Here is a 19,497-nt window from a genome sequence, read left to right as displayed (position 1 = left end):
TAGAGATCTCTGCCTCCCAGACTCACCTCCGGGTTCTTGAGGGTCATCTCAATGCTGGCTGCAGGCCCAAAGCCCGTGAGGGATTTAATGTGGATCTGTGTAGGCAGAGGTCGCCTGCACTGGCAGTACACTGAAAACGCCATGGACTTCAAGTATTGAATATAGAAAACATGTTCATCCTTCATTGTCTGCAGCATGTACTGGCAAGGCACAATCTACAAGAGGCAAGCAACAGTTAGTTCCAACCCCACAAACCAGAGAGCTGGAAAAGGAGATGGCACAGGTTTATGGCTGGAGTAGAGAGATGGACTCTTGACTCCAAACACGTAGATGTCAAATATAATTGTATCCTAATTCCTCCCAGTGAAATAAAAGCTGCACCTCAAATGTCCACCCGCCATTGGAGAAGGGTAGTGTCAGTATGCCGGTGTCCTTGGAACTGTTCCACGGCCCTCATACTTTAAACTTACACCTTAATGTATGCCCATCTGTACAAAAGTTGACATAGCATGCTGCAGTAGTGGCTGATCACGTGGGACTCAGACTCAGAGACGATAAAAAACTATCCACAATCTCTTCTGTCCACCTTCACCTCAATCCTTTCATTCTACATGACAGCTTTTAATAAAATGATGATGACCCATTTCAACTGTATAAAACACTTCATTTTAGAGCTAGCAAGGTGCAGGGAAATGGGCATGCTCACTCACTGCTGAGAAACAAGAACAAGCTTTTTGGAAAATGACATTCACCAGTGTCTACATTTAAGTATCCACTTTTAAACATGACGTAAGACTGTCAAACAATGTACCGGCATGCCTACTAGGTTTCGCTTACACCGGTGGAAAAAGTAAGCGCGCACCAAAAGCTGACCTCTGTGAGAACGGCCAGACATGGACCATACGCTAAGCTGTGTGGCACAGGCCCACAGTCCCGGCACTGGAGAGGCTGGGCCATTAGAAGTGGGAGGCTAACCTCGGTGCCATAGTGAGAAAGTGTTTCCTATGACAAGCAGCCTATGTGAACGGGAAGAAGAACCCTGACCTTGTAATAATGAGACCGAGACAAGGGGCAGAACACACCAGGATGGGAATGGTAACTGAATGTAAAAGACAAAGTCCTGGAGGAGCACAGTTCTTAGAGGCTCATGGACTTGCAAGTCAAAGAACTGTGAACTCCATCTCACAGAAACAGCAGCATAGAGAACAAGCCTGTGGACAGCAACCTGGAGAATGAACGAGCTTCTCATGTGCTCGGGCAAGTGGTCCAGCATCTCCGTGTAGCAGCGCATCAAGCTCAACAGCCAGAAGTTCCCAGAGCTGGAGTCCTCCTCCGCAGTGTAGGTGAAGGGGTCCACCATGTAAATGACGACCGCTGGAGGGTAGGCATGGCTGTCTGCAGAGTCAGGCTCTGTGGGGATTCCTATCCTCTCTCTTTCTGTAACACTGGAGAGAGAGTCAGGTGTGAGGCTCTCACAGCAAAGAGAAACTCTATCACACAAATCAATTACAGAGCACCCTGACTCCCCAGACAACGATCTCAGATCTAATACAATGGTGTGGGTGTGTCACACATTGGGCCCAACATCTTCAAGACAAGACGGGAAACAGCAGCACAAAAACCAAAAGCTGCTGCACTGCCCAGAACTTTTGGATCTTGGGTTCTGGATTGCCAGGTAAGAGGTGCTGGCTAGTAGAGACTGTGCACATATCCCTAAATTCAAAACTGTTCAAACGTGCTTGGTCCGAGCACTTCAGAGCAGGGTACTCAGTCCATGTTACTCTAAAACAGGACTTTTCTTCTTCTACTCCTTTGTTTTCTGTGTTAATGTTGCACACAAAGGTCTTATAACAATACTAGCTAACGAACTCAATAATGAGCATGTTAATTAGAAGTTCCAGTTCTTAACGTACCCACAGATTAACACATGTCACATTTATTAGCGAGAAGGAAAGGAACACTCTACTGGATTCTGAGACTCCTGAAGTGTGTGGGCGAGGGGTGGATGTGGAGGGAGGGTGTCCAAGCTAAAGCCTCACTCTGGGTTGGTGAGGAACAAACATACCTGTCTTGTCCATCCTGTGAAGGCTGGGTGGAGCTCTGCCCGGACTCAGTGTCTCCTGGAGTTCGCTCTGTGGAGCTGCCCCCAGCACTGGGGTTCTGCCCCCCCACACCACCACTGAATCCTGAGGAAGAGGTAGTGTTCATCTGAGTGATGCCTGGAGCAGAGGCAGTTGAGCCCGGTGGCCCAGAGGGGGCAGATGAACTACTTGCTGAAGGGTTTGCAGAGCTGTTGGAGGTGAATGCACTGCCAGCTGGGGGTGCTACTGAGCCTGAATTTGAAGGTAAAGACCCAGCATTCCCAGGCGTGGCTTGTCCCTGTGCTTCTGCTGGTGGGCTCTGGTGCTTAGGCGGCATCAGCAGGCCACTGTCGAGCTGCAGAGTGGCTAAATAAGGTGCTGGAAGAAGACAAACATGATCTTAGTGACCCCCAGCAGTGTCACACTGCACACCTTGAATACTGCCACCACATTTGAATATAAACTCCTATGCTTGCACACGGCTAAATGCACATGAAGCGACCTGCCAATTCTACACTCAGCTTATTGGAAGAGACAGAAAAGAAATCACCCATAACATGTTTCCTATCTGATGTCACTGAGAACTGGACCGCTTTGCTGTGCCATGTATCCCATAGTCACACAGTGCTCCATGCATATGGGCCCCACAGTCACACAGTGCTCCATGGATATGGGCCCCACAGTCACACAGTGCTCCATGGATATGGGCCCCACAGTCACACAGTGCTCCATGGATATGGGCCCCACAGTCACACAGTGCTCCGTGGATATGGGCCCCACAGTCACATAGTGCTCCATGGACATGCAGCTTCACAAGCACTGAGGTTTTCTTCAAGCTTAAGCATCTAATACCAAGTAATGCTGCAGTTTTCCAAATGGCTATAAACACATATAACCCCAGTAAGCAACTTTAAAGAATATACGACACATAAAAATCAGGATTTAGCCAGGCATGGTGGCACACACTTTAGCGCCAACACTCAGAAGGCAGAGGCAGGTCTGTATAGCGAGTTCCAGGTGAGCCAGGGCTATACAGAGAGACCCTACCCAGAACACAAGAACCTAACATCAAGAGCCAAGAAACAGAATGCTGGACTTGCTGGGCAGGTAAGGGAAAGGACTGTCCTACTTTATCTCCAACTCGCCTGTGCCAAACACTTTCCACTCACCTAGGTGATGGCGGCAAACTTGAGCATAAAGTTTGAGTCTGGAATGATTGTCACTCTCCTCGCTGCTCCAAGGCTGGTTAAACCACTCGCTCACAAGCTCCTCTGTCAGCTTCTGGGCCACAGTCTTCCCCACACGCATGATCCCGTCGCGGAGCACTTTGCAGATGGGCTTGTGCTGTCCCAGCCGACACATCTGTCAGCACACAAGACGGTCACTGACAGCAGCCACCCTTCACAGATGCATGTGAGCACTTCCCTTTTCCTCTTGGGTCACCACATGCAAGCAACCAGCAATAGCAGCTGGCCTTCCCTGGCAGACACTGTCCCCTGAAACTGCTCCGTCCTTCCAACCCTGGGGAGACCCTTTAAAGAGACCGAGCTGCTGCTCCAGCATGCATGCTGACCACTTTCTAAGATTCAGAAGTAGAGACACTTCTCTCCAGGAGACTCACGGGGGGGGGGGGGGGGGGGCGTGTTGGGTCACAGAATCAACTATGAGAAGGGAGAAGTAAGCTTTCTGCTTGGCCAAGGTGTTTCCCTTACTAGAGCTGCTGAGGTGAAGGCTCCCCATGCTGGCTAGTTTTGACACAAACCTAGACATGTCTGGGAAGAGGGGATCTCAACAGAGGAATTGCCTCCATCAGAGTGGCCTGTGGGGCATTTTCTTGCTAATGATGGATGTGTGAGGGCCCAGCCCACTGTGGGGGCTGCATAAAAAGGCAGCTGAGCAAGCCAGAGAAAGCGAACCAGCAAGCAGCACTCCTCCATGGTCTCTGCTTCAGTTCCTGCCTCCAGGTTCCTGCCCTGACTTCCCTCCAGGATGGACTCTAACCTGTAAGCTGAAATAAACCCTTTCCTCCCAATGCTGCTTTTGGACAGTGTTTTATCACAGCAACAGAAAGCAGACTAGGAGAGCTGAGCGGTCCAATCCTCCCAGAGGACACCTCCATGCAGGAAGGGACTACTGTCTGCAGGCTCCTTAAGAGCAGGGGTGGCACAGCCACACTGATAATCAGACCCAGCAAGATGCAAGCTTTGGAACAAGTCCAGGGCCAGTCAAGCTGTCGGTGATAGCTTAATTATGACTTCACAGGGCTTTTCACCCACAGACCAGGCAATGGTCAAAATGGACATGTCCAAGGGTTTCTTCCATGGATGAACAGGTGCCAATGCATTGTATGCTGGCATCTTCTCAGTTCACCAAGACACTCACAGATAGTGAATCCTGTTCTAGAATACATCTGAAGTTCAGCTATGTATCTTATTTACGAACACTTCTGCAGTGCTCATAGGTGCCTGCCAGCATTCTAAGCATTTTAGCCAGTACTGGTTTCACTTCACATTGCCAACACACAAGCACTGGGACTACAAGTGCAGGGCGTGTGCACTTCAGCAGCAAACATACACGTACCTGCCATTCAAAGATCCAGGAGCCAAAACTTTTCAGAACTAAAGGAACTTATACTAAAGACGCAAAACTATGTTGCTGGTTTCCATATTAATATAGTACCATATTTTTAATCTATATCAAAATTTTAGTATTAGGATGGATGTAGTGTTAAAACTCAACAGAAGCATGATCCATTACATTTATCCTTCATTCAGACAATTCCAAGGTAAGTGTTTTAGTACTACTTCCAGGAACTCCTCCAGCCCACACGAGCAGAGAGCAGAAAGCACGTGCTGCCTCCTGTGGTTAAGGCCCGCCCTGCCTGCCTCCCTCCCTCTCTCCCTCCCCAGTCAGCATATGCCTGCAGACTCGGAGCGGGTAAGTGGAAGCCCTTGGGTGGCGTTTTAGGTGTGTAAGAAGGCAGCCCTTCTCAATCTAATAAATACAAAGTCTTGGGGAAGCAATGCTCCTCCAGACAGCAAAACAAAGACAGAAGACAACAGACTAACTCTACACTTCATCCTTCTTTATAAATGCTCTTTGAGATCCCCTCCAGGTTCAGTCCTGCAGTACAGCCAGATGCAGGCCCCACGTCAAGGAGGTAGCCCCCACAACCTGCTCACCTCATATACAGCACTCAAGTCCCTGAAGAAAGTTTTGGCTCCTTCGAGCAAGGCCTCATTTTCTGGACACACCACAATATAAGCAACATCACGGTGGCCCCCATAGGGCTCCAAGAGCAGCCTCTCCCAGAAGGGCAAGGAGAAGGGCGAGATGGTGAGGAACTCCTTGTCGTAGCCCACCAGCAGAGTGGGGATGGGCAACGGCTCAGGTGACTCTTCTGAACCTGCAATGACATTGCTATTGAGGAAGGAACATGGGTCTCTCTCTTTCCACACTAGACAGTGTGGCAGTTCTGATGTTCTGAGCCATGGGGGCCTTTTACATGCTCTTCTTCAGTGTTCCCACAATCAGCTCACTAAAGTGGGCTCCAATGAAGAGCCTCACAAGAATCAGAACGTCTCAGAAGGTCCAAGGAGAGCAGGCCAGAAGGCAGCAAGCCCGGTTTACTCTGCAGGCAGCGCTGCTTCAGTGTGCTTCAGCACAGCATGCAATCCTCGCCGTGGAGCAGGAGGCAGAGCAGACGCACAAGCCCAGGCGGCAGGCACCAGGCAGAGCTCCTTTAGGGAACCTAAGAGTGCCTGAGGCAAAGGCTCCCCCTGACAGGGGTCGGGGGTGGGGTAGGATGGGTGGGCAGGTCTTACAGCAAGCAAAGCCCAGAAGCATAAGGAGGTCAGGAGCAGTCAAGACTCACCATAGGTCCCGCGTCCTGCCATCTTATGGAACTGCTGCCAGGTGAGCGGTCCCTGCACATGCTGGATGTTCTCCCAGGTCCTGCCTGTGCGCTTCTTCTGGATAGCATCCTGTAGAAAGGGCTGCAGGGACAGCAGCATGCGCACCACATCTTGGGATGAGAGCATGCTCGTGTCCAGCACTGTGGGAGGAGAGAAGAGCAGACGACAGGAGGTGAGGGCAGCACTCTCCCTCCTAGATGCCATCCTGGGTCTCCGTTACAAGAGATGGACAACCTGGGAGTCAAGAGGAAAGGTCTTCCCAATGAAGAAAACAACAAGAACTTGTTAAGAGGGTGAAGAGGGAAGTGGGTCACACTATATGGAAGGGTTCAAGAGAAAAACTGTATAAAAGGAGGAAGAAGAGAAGTCTCATTTCTCCAATCATGGAAACCTGTTTCCAAGATCTTCCAGAAGACAGAGGCACAAAGGTTCCTTTGTTACCATGTTCCTTTCTTTTCCACACATCGATGTCTTGAGGACATGGGGACAGAAAGGAAGAGACCTTGCAAAACTCGTCAAATATCCTCATAAAACTCTGAATGCATAGAGAAGAGGACCTTTGCCACAGCACCACAGAACATCTGTATAGAGACAGGAGGGGACAGCGCTCACGGCCTGAGAGGAGCATCCTTTCGCTGACGCTCACCCTGTCAAGTGTTTTCAACCTAGAATTTGAAGGCCCTGAGCCAAAGCCATCTACAGCTGTGCATCCACAGTGTAGCTGTGGCTGCCGCTTCTTGGCCAGAGGAGGGTCCACAACATTCCTCAGTCTCGGAAAGGTCAGACTGTGACTCCACCAGGCAGGACCCTCAGGCCTCTTCTCCGGCTGATTAGAAAAGAGGCTGGCCAGTAATCTAAGATGTAGCTACCAACTATATTAGAAACCGGAGGCACTCACGATTCTTAGGACATTTATAGGTATGTCCACAGCTTCACACTGGTCATCCAGCAGAGTTTTGCTTGGTTTCTTCATTTTGGAATAAAACAATCCAGAAAATTCCATACACAAACATGGATGCCCAGTGTTTCCTAAAAACTGAAAGATCTGGCAGAGCAGAAGCAAGAGCCTTGTTTGCTGGCATGGCCATGGCTTGCTAGAGCCGAGCCCAGTCAAGTAGCACGTGTGCCCTCAGACTTCTCCTCACCCAGGACCTGCCCAGGACTGACAAGGTGGTGCTAACTACCTTGACCTTTCTGCTTGTCTCTTTTCTGCTCACAGTAAAGAACCACATCAAGCACTTCCCGAATCAGAGCCTCCACCCAAAGTGGGCAGGGAGGGACAGAGTGGGCACAGATTCGAGGCCACAGGAGCACAAGCGTCTCCTGTAAACACTGCCTGAGTGTGTAAAGCATGGTGTTTTGACAAAATCCAACTTCAGGCATCACTTTCTGCAAGTCTGTGTCTGCCTCACTCATCTGCAGCAAACCAGCTACTTTTAGTCATCTTAGCCTCCCAGACTTGCTCTGCAGTAAGAGAGACAATTCCTCCCATGGAAGGCCACACTGTGTGGACAGACACCTCCTAGCCCCACCCACCCCTAAGCTGACCATGCAGCACTTCAGATCTTTACTTTTTAAATTCATTCAGGAGATATTAATGGAGGGCCTGCCAAGTAAAGAGCGAACTCTTGAGGCTCTGCCTCCAGGAAGTGCTACTGCTTGTCTATTCCTCAGATGCATGGGCCCCTAGTCCTCCGCGTTCTGCCCTCCTGTCAGACTGTCTTCCACACTCCAGTCTGTATCTAGGAGTTAGCTACACCCTTCACTCCTGCAACACTGCGAGTTGTCCAAAGACAGGGTGGTAATGCTCATTCCCACCCTCCACGTTGACCTCTTCCCTCTACTCTAGTGTGCTCAGAAGCCACAGTTAATTACTTAGGTATTCTGGACTGCTGGTTGGCCCCTGGCCCCAGCCTTTCCAGACCCACTATGCTCAATGCCCAGGGCTCCCCTAAGCCTTCTTCCTGCACAGGGGCTCCCGTGCACCTGGCTGCAGTCATCACCACATGCCAACCTTAGCCTTCTGGGACTTCAGCCCCAAGTCCTGACACTTCCACCCAGACTACTCACAAGGAATCCTTAAAGCTCCACTCATGGCTGTTTTTCCCAGGCTGGCCTTCCTTCAGGGTCCAACCCCAGGAATCCTCATGAACACCTGCCTATGCTTAGCCCCAGGCTGCATGTCCCGCACTACTCCCTAGACAGCTCTGAAGTGTGCCTACTTCTTTCCTAAAGCAAGCTACTACTTCTTTTCTCTTTATTCTCTATTTCTTTTATTAAAATATTTTAAAATTGGAGCTAGACAGATGGTTCAGCAGTTAAGAGCACTTTTCTTGGAGAGGATGGGGCTCAAGTCCCAGCAATGACATCTATAACTACAGCTCCAGGGGATCCAACACCCTCTTCTGACCTCTGTGGGCGCCAGGCATGGACACGGTGCACAGATACACATGTAGGCAAAATGTCCCTATATAAAAATTTAAATGGAAAAATTGTATTACGTGCATACAAGTGTGCCTATATGTGGGTACCAGCACAAGGGTGGAGGTGTCCAGAGAGGGCACATGAGGGTATCAGATCCCCTGGAGCTACAGTCACAGGCATTTGTGGGTATCTTTATGTAGGTGATGAGAACTGAACTCAGGTCCTTTACCTGGGGAGTACAGGCTCTCCCTGCCGCCCTCTTTTTAAAGATTTTCTGAGGCAGGGTCTCACTATATAGCCCTACTAGCCTGGAACTTGCTATGTGGACCAGGCTGGCCTGAAACTCACAGAGATCTCCCTGCCTTTCCCTCTGGCCCCAACCAACTGGTTTCCATTTGGTTTTCCCACATCTGTCCTTGGTGTTTTCTCATCCTCATCCAACATTATGGCCAGAATGTAGAGCTTTGTTATCTTTTTAAAAATACTTTCCATGACTGGTTATCTTTCTTACTCTTTGGATCGAGCCTCCACCCAGCTGTGGCCCTTCCTTCTCACCTCCTCTCAGTCCCCTGTGGGGCACAAGCTTCACAGAGCTCAGTGCCACGGTGAGACCTCAGTGCAATTGCTGCTGCCTCTTCAAGTGGAGCCCCAAACGCCCCACAGGGTCAGGGGGTGGGAGGGCTCTGTTCGTGTTTCCTGTGTGGTTATTTAATACGCAATGTTCACTTTTCCAAACAGATCACAAAGTCCACGAAGGCAGGTGACCTCCTCTCTCAGTCACCATTTCATGTCCCATGTGTCTGTCACAGAGTAGAGGGGTACTCCTCAGCCTCTGTAGAGCCCAGCTCCAAGAAATGCTTGTCAGCTGGAGGTAGGTCTCCCTTCTACCCAAGTGCTAGGGACTGAAGCATGGGCTTCTACCACTAAGCTAGACTATGGGCCAATGGACACTTTTAATTAGCACACGCCCCTGGGATGTGCCCCAGGAACTACAATAAAATCAGATGTGGTCACTGTCCTAAGAGATCACCACACTGAGAAACCAGAAGAAAAAAGTACTCAGGACATGTGTGGCCGGTTTCATGGAAGAGAAGGATGACTGGGTACCAGGATGCAGGAACACTGATCATCAGTTTTATATCCTTGGCCACTTTGATACTCAGCAGCCACGGGCTGCTGACATACACTGCCTGTTTGTAATTTAATGTAACTGAAAAGTTTCAGGAGGCAATTACTTCTCTCCAAAAGCTTCAGCAGAAGATACCCCCACCCTCCAATGTAAAGGAAATCAGCATACCCCTCACTTCCAGTCCTTTAGATTGAAATCTTACATTGTTGTGATGTAGTCAAGAAAGCTTTTAAGTTATCATTGGCACCAAGATAACTTCTGATGCAAATCGGCATTCGGGGACACCTACCATTGCTGTGAGGCCAACAGTGTACGGTGGCACTTCTCACCAGGGCCTCGTCCACTTTCCCGCCTGTGGGATTATCCACATACTGCCTCCCCTGCTCCAGTGCATTGAAGCACTCTGTCCAGTAATCATTGTTGTCTGCCTGCACCCGGTCATAAGTCCAGCTCACACAGGGGAGTGCGTGGCGACTGTTGGAGGCGATGTAATCCAGGAAGCTGAGAGAAGCGAAGGGCTGCGTGTGCTGATTCTGGAGGAGAAGGAGGAGGCTTATGGGGGGCTCTGGGGACTTTCGGGCTCCCTCCATCTGAGGAAGAATGGTGGACTGACACATCATTAAGCGCCTCTCTGCAGCTTGGCCAATATCAGAATTCTTCCCAAAAATATCCAACTCATCTTCAAGGAAGAGTCCTGAATTGTAGCCAAGTTTCCGGTTCATGATGGCACTGAAGCCACAGGTGCAGCGGTACTGGTCCTCCTTGGAGGAGTCGGGGATGTAGAGCCCGACGTCTGCGCCTTTGATGTTCATGTTGCAGGCGCAGATACAGCAGCTGTCAAAGTTCCTGTCCTTGAAGACGTTCATCACGGAATCCGACAGAATCAGGGTGACGTAGAGACTGTGGGCCTCAGGAATCGGCTGCATGGTGGCAGGCTCCACGGAGTTAAGGGGCCTCGTGGTAGAGGGGGTGGAAGCTGGTGACCCCTGGTCAGTGCTGTCGTATTTCACAGACCCTTGGCCACTAGCAGTGCCCCCACCTCTGGGAGTTCTTGGAGTCCTGGGGGTTCGTGGTGTGGGGACAGAGAATCGAGGGGTTGCTGGAGATGGGAGGACTCCGGCCCCACTGTTGCTGGCAGGGGCGGTGCTGTTCAGCGTCACAGGCGTGTTCATCTGTGGTGTGTTCAGATAGTCCGGATCTGCGAGGCTCCCGACACTAGGCACATTACTGCAACAGATACAAAGTAGCAGTGAGGAAGGACAGCCTTCATAGCCTTCACAGCCCATACCACGGCCCTGCACTGAGCATCTGGGTGTGCAATTTTCTTTTCAAAAACAAAAGAAAAAAGAGGGAGGGAGGGAGGGAAGGAAGAGGAGAGGAGTGGCAGAAGAACATGAGACCCAACCCGCGCGCGCGCGTGCGCGCACACACACACACACACACACACACACACACACACACACACACACACACACACACGGCACTTCCTTTCCACATAACCCAGACTAGACAGTGCTCCTCTTTAGTCTTTTTATAAGACGATGTGAGAGTGGGCTGAACGGCTTCAGGGCGGCATCCCCGTCCGTTCGGAAAGTGAGAGCCTGCCTGTGCACTTCCCTCTGAGGCTGTCACTCTGTAATGGTGCTGAAGCAGCTGTAAGCAAACACACATTCAAATGCGGGCTCTCCTAACGGGAAGAAGGCAGCCCTAGCCAGGCTAGTCAGGCTTGCGTGTTCCCAGTACCGTGAGGCTGCTCTGCCCATCTGCCCGTTCTGGGGAGGGGTCAGTGTCATTCAGCAGTCACTGGGGAGGAGGCACAGATTCTGGTCCCAGGCACAGAGAGATTCCTTGGGTTTCCTTTCAGTCACCTTCATCTTTCAATGTTATGTCTTACATACAATCACTCTTGTTCCTGAGACGGACAGGACTGTTTATCTCATAAGCACTGGCTTGGGGGAGAGCAGGCAGGCAGGAAACAAGACCATGTCTGCACCACTATAGAGCACATCCTCAACAGGCCCCCAGACCCGGAGACAGCATACAAGCCTGCTCTGCACTTGGAAGGCATCAGACAGCAAGTTTTCCAGCCCTAATGACTCTTTTCGACACATGAACCCAGTGCTTACCATGATGCTCCTTGGTGAGTTACCCATCCACCCACTCACTTACACAAGTCACTTCCCTGTAATCTTTTAGAACCTACACCGCTGGCCCAGGTCTCTAAATCAGACAGTGTGTAAACCCTGACACACAGGGGTATCCTGGGTACAGACAAAAGCTGACATAGAAATTGAACAGTGCAATTAATACCCATCTGCATATTCATCAGGCTCCTTTTAAGTTTTCCTGTTCAACAAAATTCTAAAATGATTCTGCAGGTTTGGATCAAAAAGGAACCATGACTGCTAACTGAAAATCTAAATAATTCCGTTGTTCCCTAGACAGCAAATACTTCATCTTACTTAGCAGCCTCATTTTCCCCTGTTCATTAAGAAGGGACTAAACCCAACCCTGTGTGAGAAGTGGGACAGTCAGCAGAGAAAAAGAAAAGTTGCACGACACACAGCAGACCCGAAGCAAGTGTCAGCAAGTGTATTGGGTGTACCAAACGAGCCCCGCGTGGTGGACATTGGGGGCCCAGCAGGAACAGGACAGTGCAGAGCCGTGCTGCTCAGTAGTGCTGGGTCTGGACGAAGCGCACAAAGAACCCACAGGCACATGGGAAGTGGCCAGGGCCGGCCCACAGCCGTACCATTGGACTGGGTGCAATAAAGCACCTCACTGCATGACAGTGCTCTGCAGCACCGCCAGCCCCATCTCTGGTTCAGAAGACACATGCAATGGGTGGAAACGATGACCCAGACTGAAAACCGTCAGAGCCTGTCCTGGGAACCTGTGAGTACAGGAGAACCCAGGAGTGCCTGGGGTGTCTGGTGCTGGTGCCCCAGGCCTCGTTCAGAAGCCAGAGCCAACTGGAGCCGGGCAGCAGCCCAGGCCAGCCACTGGCAGGGCAGCTCCACAGTTCTCTCCCTCCCCAGTCCACAGCCGTCAGCTGCTGGAGCTTTCCCAAGCGCTGGGTCGAGTCAGGGCAGAAGAGTCCCATTTTAAAGAGTGGAAGATCCAGATACAGGGGTCCCTTAAGTCCACACAAAGACTTTCCAAAAGGCAGGACTGTCGTATGGCATGGGGGCTCTGGCTTCCAAGTCCAGAGTCCTTCTGTCACATAACTGCTGGGGTCTGTCACTGAATCACAGCTGTGGCCTACAGAGGAGTCCTGAACCACAAATTTGTTTCACTGGCTCCTAAGGCTTATCGTAGAATTAGCTGCTAACATTTTGTGATAAGACGTTACATACTAAGTCTCCCTCCTGACAACGGTCCCTGAGAAGGGCATGTGCTGGAGCCCACAGCCCTCTACAGCCTCTGCACTGAGACCGAGCAAGCAACCAGCACTCACCTGCTCATCTGTCCACACGGGACCTGGCCGGGGCTCACACTAGCATTTGTAAATTCTGCTTTCTCTGACTAAGGAGTTACTTATCTCAGAGAAAGCAGAGTCTGCACTGCTGATACAAATACTATTTCTCTGGGCAACACGAGACGTCCAAGGCTCCATAAATGTCTCCCTTCACTTTCCCCATATCACACCTCAATCTGTTCCTGCTTTCCCCAATTTTAAACTGTCTTTAAAAATATCACACTGAAATCATTACCTTACACAAATCAAAGCCCCTCTCACCACCAAAAAATATCAGCAAGTGCCAGTTCTACGGCAAACACCAGCTTAGCCTGACATGTAGCTCTCTGAAATAATCTTAGTTTGTCTATCTATAGGAAATTTCATTTAAAAATAAACACACATTTTCCCATACAAGACAACAAGCGCAAAAAGCAGGAGTGGCCAAGACAGCAGTCTCCGAGGGTAAGCTACGGTTGCCCTGTGATAAGTACTTAGAAACGGTAAGGTGACATCACATACAGTAACTGGCAGGGTCCCCCACGTACTTGTAACCGTCTCTAATGGAAGCGGCTGCAGGGGGCATGGGCAGCTGTTCCATTTTAGGAGGGACTGCCCAGGAAGGCCGGAACAGACAGGCATCAGGTGTCTTCAGAGGCAGGAGGCAATGGCTCGGTAGCGTCTTCAGTGGAGCAAACATGGAGGACCCCACAAAAGGCTGGAACTGTGGCACTCTGTGCACGTATGAAAAGTCCTGTGACAACAGAATGGAGCTGGTATTAATGCTGACACACTGGGACCAGCCATAGTTGCTCAGTACTTCATAAAACACAGAATCTACGTCGTTCAACAGTTCTCTACAGTGATAGAAAAACAACCTCCTGCCAACACTGTTACTGAAGCAGTGGTCACAGAGTGACTATGCTAGTGATGTGCTCCAGGTTCAGAGTCCTCATGAACTTGTGTGCGGCACACACAGCACGGCTTTAAAGGTCGTACGGGGCCCACTTGGAAGCCAGCCTGCATTTGGGGAGTTAATGTACTGATTATTACCTTTATCTCCTCTGGCTTGGGACTTCCTAAGCCATCTTCCACTTCCATCCTGAACTCTGTGAGGTGTGTGGGTACCATACTGACCACAGGACTCTCCATCATGCCCAGTGCAGTCACCGTCTCTGAACTTACTCCGTCTTTATAATTCATCACAGGAGAAAAGGCAGGATGCTGCTCCAATGATGGAGGGGTGGGGAACATCCTCTGTAAGTCTGCGACTGCTAAGAACAAAATTACAAGTGCATCTCAACAGCAAGACTCCAGGCACAAGGGACGTCAACACAGGTCACCCTCGGGCAGCCACACTTCCCTGGGACTTTGCCACCCTTTTCCCAGTGCTGCACGACATGGTATCATGACAATGAAGTGAACAAGGTCTTCTAAGTTTTCCTCAATAACGGATTCTCTGAAAACACTAAAAGAGACAAGTTAAGCAGAAAGTGGAAGCAATTCAGCTACATTATGAAAAACTGTTTCCAGACTATTTAGAGGCAGGATGGGGTTTGGTGTAATTGAATCCCACAGTCCTGCTCTTCTGGGGCACTGATCCCACACTGTCTTTCTAGAGTGATATTAAAGTTTTACACTTAGGATTAGTAATACTACCCAGGCTCCAAAGATACTGTCAACAGGGCAGGGCACACAGTTTAAGAAACACTTAGGGGCCGGAAAGCAGTTTACAGTCAGTGCTTCCCAAGCTTGTGCACATCCCTGGGCTCTGTCCCCAGCAGGAAAGGAAGGATGCACAGTACCCATTTCCCATGTCTTCACAGTATCAGAGTATCTACAACAGCTCACTAATGGGCTTGTTAGGTTCTGATTCCCCAAAGCAAGCTGCGCCTAATACAAGTGTGCTTACAAAGCATGGCCACTAGGTGGTGTCCTGTATTTGCAAGCTGGAGTATGTGACTTGTTAGCACTTTTGATGTCCCCATTTCCTATGCTATTGTCTTTCTTGAAGCCCCAACATTTAACTAAGCTATTATCTGGAACCTAGCCCTTAAGAAGGAATTAACAGGGAACAATGAACTTGACTATGCCCTGGCTGCAGCATCTGGCAGAGCTGGATCCATACTCTCCAGACAGAGCTCAACTATGTCTGAGACACATTCTCTCTTGGGGTCTCACCCACCAACCAGCCTCAGCCTCCCTTAGATGTGTGAGTTGCCCTCCCCTCCCCCCCCACACACATAATGTTTTTATAGATGTGTAAGTTTTAACAGGCTTGCTTGCTTGCCGTTGAGACAAGGGAGCTTCCAATAGCTTCAGTACGTAGAGGCAGAAAATGGACACCCTGGAGCAAGAGTCACAGGTGGTTGTGAGCTACCCACCAGAACCTTTAGCTCTACTTGCTGTCTATAGTAAAATTTACATAAGATTTGATATGGTGCCTGCTCCAGTGAAGGAAAAAGCTCCCCAAGTTGATGACCAAGGTACTTTCTATCTTAACAATGCTCCACTTGTAAGGAACTTAAAAATGTTTACAAGTAAGGAGGCCAGCCAAGCCAACTATGTGAAACCCTGTATACAAGTTATTAACCTAAAGCAGGAGAAAGGCCTCCAACAAAGTCAATGCACTGTATTCAAACACAAGGGAAGGTGACTGCAGGGTTAGGCTAACTTGAGAAATTACCCACACCTCTACCATTCCCCACGCCAAAGAGCAGTAACTCTTTTTTTTTTTTTTAACATTTATTTATTATGTATACAATGTTCTGCCTGCGTGTACCCCTGAAAGCCAGAAGAGGGCACCAGATCTCATTCTTGATGATTGTGAGCCACCATGTGGTTGCTGGGAATTGAACTCAGGACCTCTGGAAGAACAGCCAGTGCTCTTAACCTCTGAGCCATCTCTCCAGCCCGAGCAGTAACTCTTAAGAGTCACAATATTACGTTTCTGACTATAATAAAAGATTTCTACCTCCCTCCACCCAAAATGGCTACAGAGAGAAGGAGTCTCTATTTGGGGAGAGATAGAGACCAGTGAGAGGAGGGCAGGATGGATGGGAAGGGCTGTGAGGGAAAGTAGACCAATGTGTGTGTATTTCCACAACGGAGCTCGTTTCTCTGTACACTAACTTTAAAACTGAATGGTGGCCAAGCCTTTAATCCCAACACTGCTGAGGCCTCAGGAGGCAGGGGCTGGAAGATCTCTGAGTTCAAAGCCATTCTGGTCTACACAGCAAGTTCCCGAGCAGCCAGGGTTACACAGTGAGACCCTCTAAACAAACAAAATTAGAGGCTGAAGAGATGGCTCAGTGGTTAAGAGAACTGGCTGCTCTTGCAGAGGACCCAGGTTCAGTTCCCAGCACCCACACAGAAACTCACAACTGTCTGTAATTTCAGCTTCAGGGGATCCAATACCTCTGGCCTCCAAGGTCACCTGTAGTCATGTATGTACACACACAAACAATTAAAAATAGTAAAAATAAAATCTTATTAAAAGTTAAAATACATAAATAGCTTTGTTTTAAATTTCCTGTAAGAAACATGGTAAGTTTATTTGTGCTGAGGCCACCTGCCTTACTAATGCTACCTACTAAAGTCACAGCCCTGTGTTCAAAGCCTCTGGTACCCTGCTCATTTTCATAAAGGCAAAATACAACTTCATCGGCCACAAGCCCACTTGACAAAACACTCTCCACCATTCTTAGCATCAGAGAGTTCTAAGAGAGACGACCCTCGGTCCCCACCCGTACCTAACTAAGTACCCCTCACACTGCACACTAATGGGAGAACACAGGGCCAAATGAGTACTTCACCAGGTGCACCTCAACACAGGGAGTGAGGCCGGCACACTGATGTCCACCTCCCAACTGGGCTCCACTGCCATGGAAACACACCTAGACACGCTCTAAGAGGAGGCCCAGGGGAGAAAGCAAAAAGCCTGAGAAACGAACACCAGGCCTCCATACAGAGAACTGGCTGGCAAAATGCCGTTCCTAAAAAAGGAACAAGAGCTACATGAAGGACTGGAGGGGCTGTGCCCTGCCTTTCCTCCCAGCTGCCCTGCACCCTCCAACCTCACCCCAAACCACTGGCTTCTTTCTCAGGATCCCTCTGCCCCAGAGCACAGAGCAGAAGCCAGTGTACAATAAGCACTCCTTGAGAACTGAACTGAATGGTCCAATTCTTTCTTTTTGCCTTCTCTAGGACTCATTCTTCCAAAAGATATAATTTCAAAGAAACTCATAGGCAACTGGTCTGTTCGGTGTATTGATTCTTCATTGTTACACACACAAATGAGTACTAGTGGATCTTCCACCTGTCCGCATCAGCCAAAAGCGGCTACTGGTCATTCAGAACAGAACAGAACTGGACCAAACGGAGACAAGCCGTATGCGTAAAACATGCAGTTCCAGAGAGCCCCCCAGGAAGTGTTCAATGACTTCTCATACTTGGTTACATTTAAAAGGACACTTGACCCATTAAGCTCAGCAGAAATCATTAACAAAATTCCTTCTGAGGATGCGCAAACGTGGCCCTGGCTTCCCCTTCTTTGTACTCCGCTGGGTGGTGCCCCTGCGGACACTATTTCACAAACTGCCCGGCAGTCAGGAAAGCTGAGTGAAACAGAACAGAGCACACTGCCTGCACTGCCACTGCTGAGGGTAAATGCGTGTGTTTAGGCCCGTGTCTGCTCTGCCCTCCCCGCACTGGTACAGGCACATGTGTCTTGTCCGTGATCTTTCTGGCCCTTCACTTCTGGGCTACATTTTAACTCATTTTTACAACCTGTACTTTACCATCAGATTCTGAGTCCACTTTTTTCTAAAAGCATCGCCTTTTAAGTAAAAATAAAACGCTAGCATGTAGTCTAACCATAACACTGTAGGAGGGTTGCAGTAAGGGGATAGCCTCGGCTACATCTCCAGACTCTGCAATGTCTCCTGTGTGTGCCCTTTGCACACGCAAAGTCCGCCCTCACCTGACCTACCTATATGTACATGTGTCTTTCATATGAAATTCCATGTTGGTAAAATTCTACAGTGCAGAGTCATAAAAAAAAAGAAAAATGTTTAATTTTTAAGAAGTACAGCAACTGTTCATTTCCATCCATGTCATGCTGGAGAAAGCTTTGCTATTTTAAAAGCTATACATCTACTTAGACTGTCACAATCCAATCTCTGTATATGCCCCACTTCTACACTTAGGGGTTCATAAAACTTCGGACTCATCCTGTGACATGGTGGTTCCCCTCCATTTGTTCTCATTAGCAGCTGGAGGGAACGAGCAGAAATCACGGGGGGATTTGCAATGCGAGGTGTCTGCCCAGAGTCTGCAGGGCCCCCACTTTCTTCAGGTAGAGACTACACTACCCTGTTCTCCCGTGTGCACAGCACTAACATCAATTGCTTCAAAAGGAACAGAACTGTACAGTGACTCCTGACAAGCATTCACTGTCCACAATCAATTACAGGCTGTAAATTGTCACAGTGCCAAGCTCTGACGCTAAGTGTGCAGCTGTGACCTACCGGAGAAGCAACCCCAACAGGCCTCCTGCCCTGTAAACTGGGGCTCCACTCTTAGTTTGACAACAAAACCCTGTAGTTTCAAATGCGGGTGGGTTCTGTCTCTGACCAGCTTCTTGCCTTCTCAGAAGCTCTAACTTCTGAAGTTTGAATACTCAATGACAACCGTGTCAGTTCAGGCGCCTGCACCTACTTGGTGGGTAAGGGCCAGCAGCTCTTCCGTCCTTCCCAGGGGGCCGCTCCTCCGTCCCAACAGCCGGCATCTTGGATGAGCGCAGAGCAGGGGACACAGCCTGAGAACAGAGTGGTACCGTTAGAAGGCTTGGGGTGCAGGCCTGCTGACGCTCAAGAATAAAGCAGTACTTTATGCAGCTCCTACAACACCTGCAGGCAACGACACCAGCGACACGCTAACAAGTTCTCGGGAAGAGAGAGCAAGGGAGTCTGTTTCCTGGAGCCTGGTGGGCAGACCGCACAGGCCTCCAGTGACACTACTTCAGGTGGGTACCAGTGCAGCTTTGCCAACACAGTAGCTGGCCGGCGGTATCCAGCAGTGACTGGCTGTGGAGCGGGTTTTCCTTCCGTGGGACAAGGCAGCTAAAACAGTGGTCCTGTGCTCCCCAAAGCTATCGTTTTATGAGCTACCATCCCATTTAACAGATAATCTCCTGTATCACAAGGGCAGCTTCATCCAAGAACCTCTCTAAATGCACAGACAACTGGTCAGTTATTGAGAACAAGATGACTTCCTTACTAGCAAAAAGTATCTTTAAGAACTCAAATGGGCTGGCCACAAAATAAAGTACACCCAACATAATAAAGTAAAAAAAGGTCTTGCAGATAGAATGCCTTTTCTTTACACTTACTTAATATACAGTTGAGGGTACAATTAAATTCAAACACATCTGAGTGTTCAACAGCAGCCTCCCACCTCTACTCACCAGATAAACTAGTTTTATCAAATAAA

The 19,497-nt window shown here is 49.4% G+C and overlaps 1 protein-coding gene across 2 annotated transcripts in view; it reads right to left on the bottom strand.

The window, feature by feature from the left end:
- Med13l (mediator complex subunit 13L) overlaps nt 1–19,497 on the bottom strand; it is a 227,150-nt gene that overhangs the window by 15,060 nt on the left and 192,593 nt on the right. For both annotated transcript variants that reach the window (XM_059249610.1, XM_059249611.1), the window contains exons 14-23: nt 18,724–18,823; nt 14,059–14,279; nt 13,554–13,759; nt 9,838–10,775; nt 5,956–6,135; nt 5,264–5,487; nt 3,251–3,443; nt 2,066–2,459; nt 1,226–1,445; nt 27–215 (exon numbers count right to left, since the gene is read on the bottom strand). In XM_059249610.1, the coding sequence (XP_059105593.1) occupies nt 27–215; nt 1,226–1,445; nt 2,066–2,459; nt 3,251–3,443; nt 5,264–5,487; nt 5,956–6,135; nt 9,838–10,775; nt 13,554–13,759; nt 14,059–14,279; nt 18,724–18,823 (2,865 nt within the window). The remainder of the gene's footprint in view (nt 1–26; nt 216–1,225; nt 1,446–2,065; nt 2,460–3,250; nt 3,444–5,263; nt 5,488–5,955; nt 6,136–9,837; nt 10,776–13,553; nt 13,760–14,058; nt 14,280–18,723; nt 18,824–19,497) is intronic.

The sequence above is a fragment of the Peromyscus eremicus genome, chromosome 23 (assembly GCF_949786415.1).
Source record: "Peromyscus eremicus chromosome 23, PerEre_H2_v1, whole genome shotgun sequence".
In the NCBI taxonomy this organism is placed as follows: domain Eukaryota; kingdom Metazoa; phylum Chordata; class Mammalia; order Rodentia; family Cricetidae; genus Peromyscus; species Peromyscus eremicus.
This window is presented reverse-complemented; position numbering and strand designations above follow the sequence as displayed.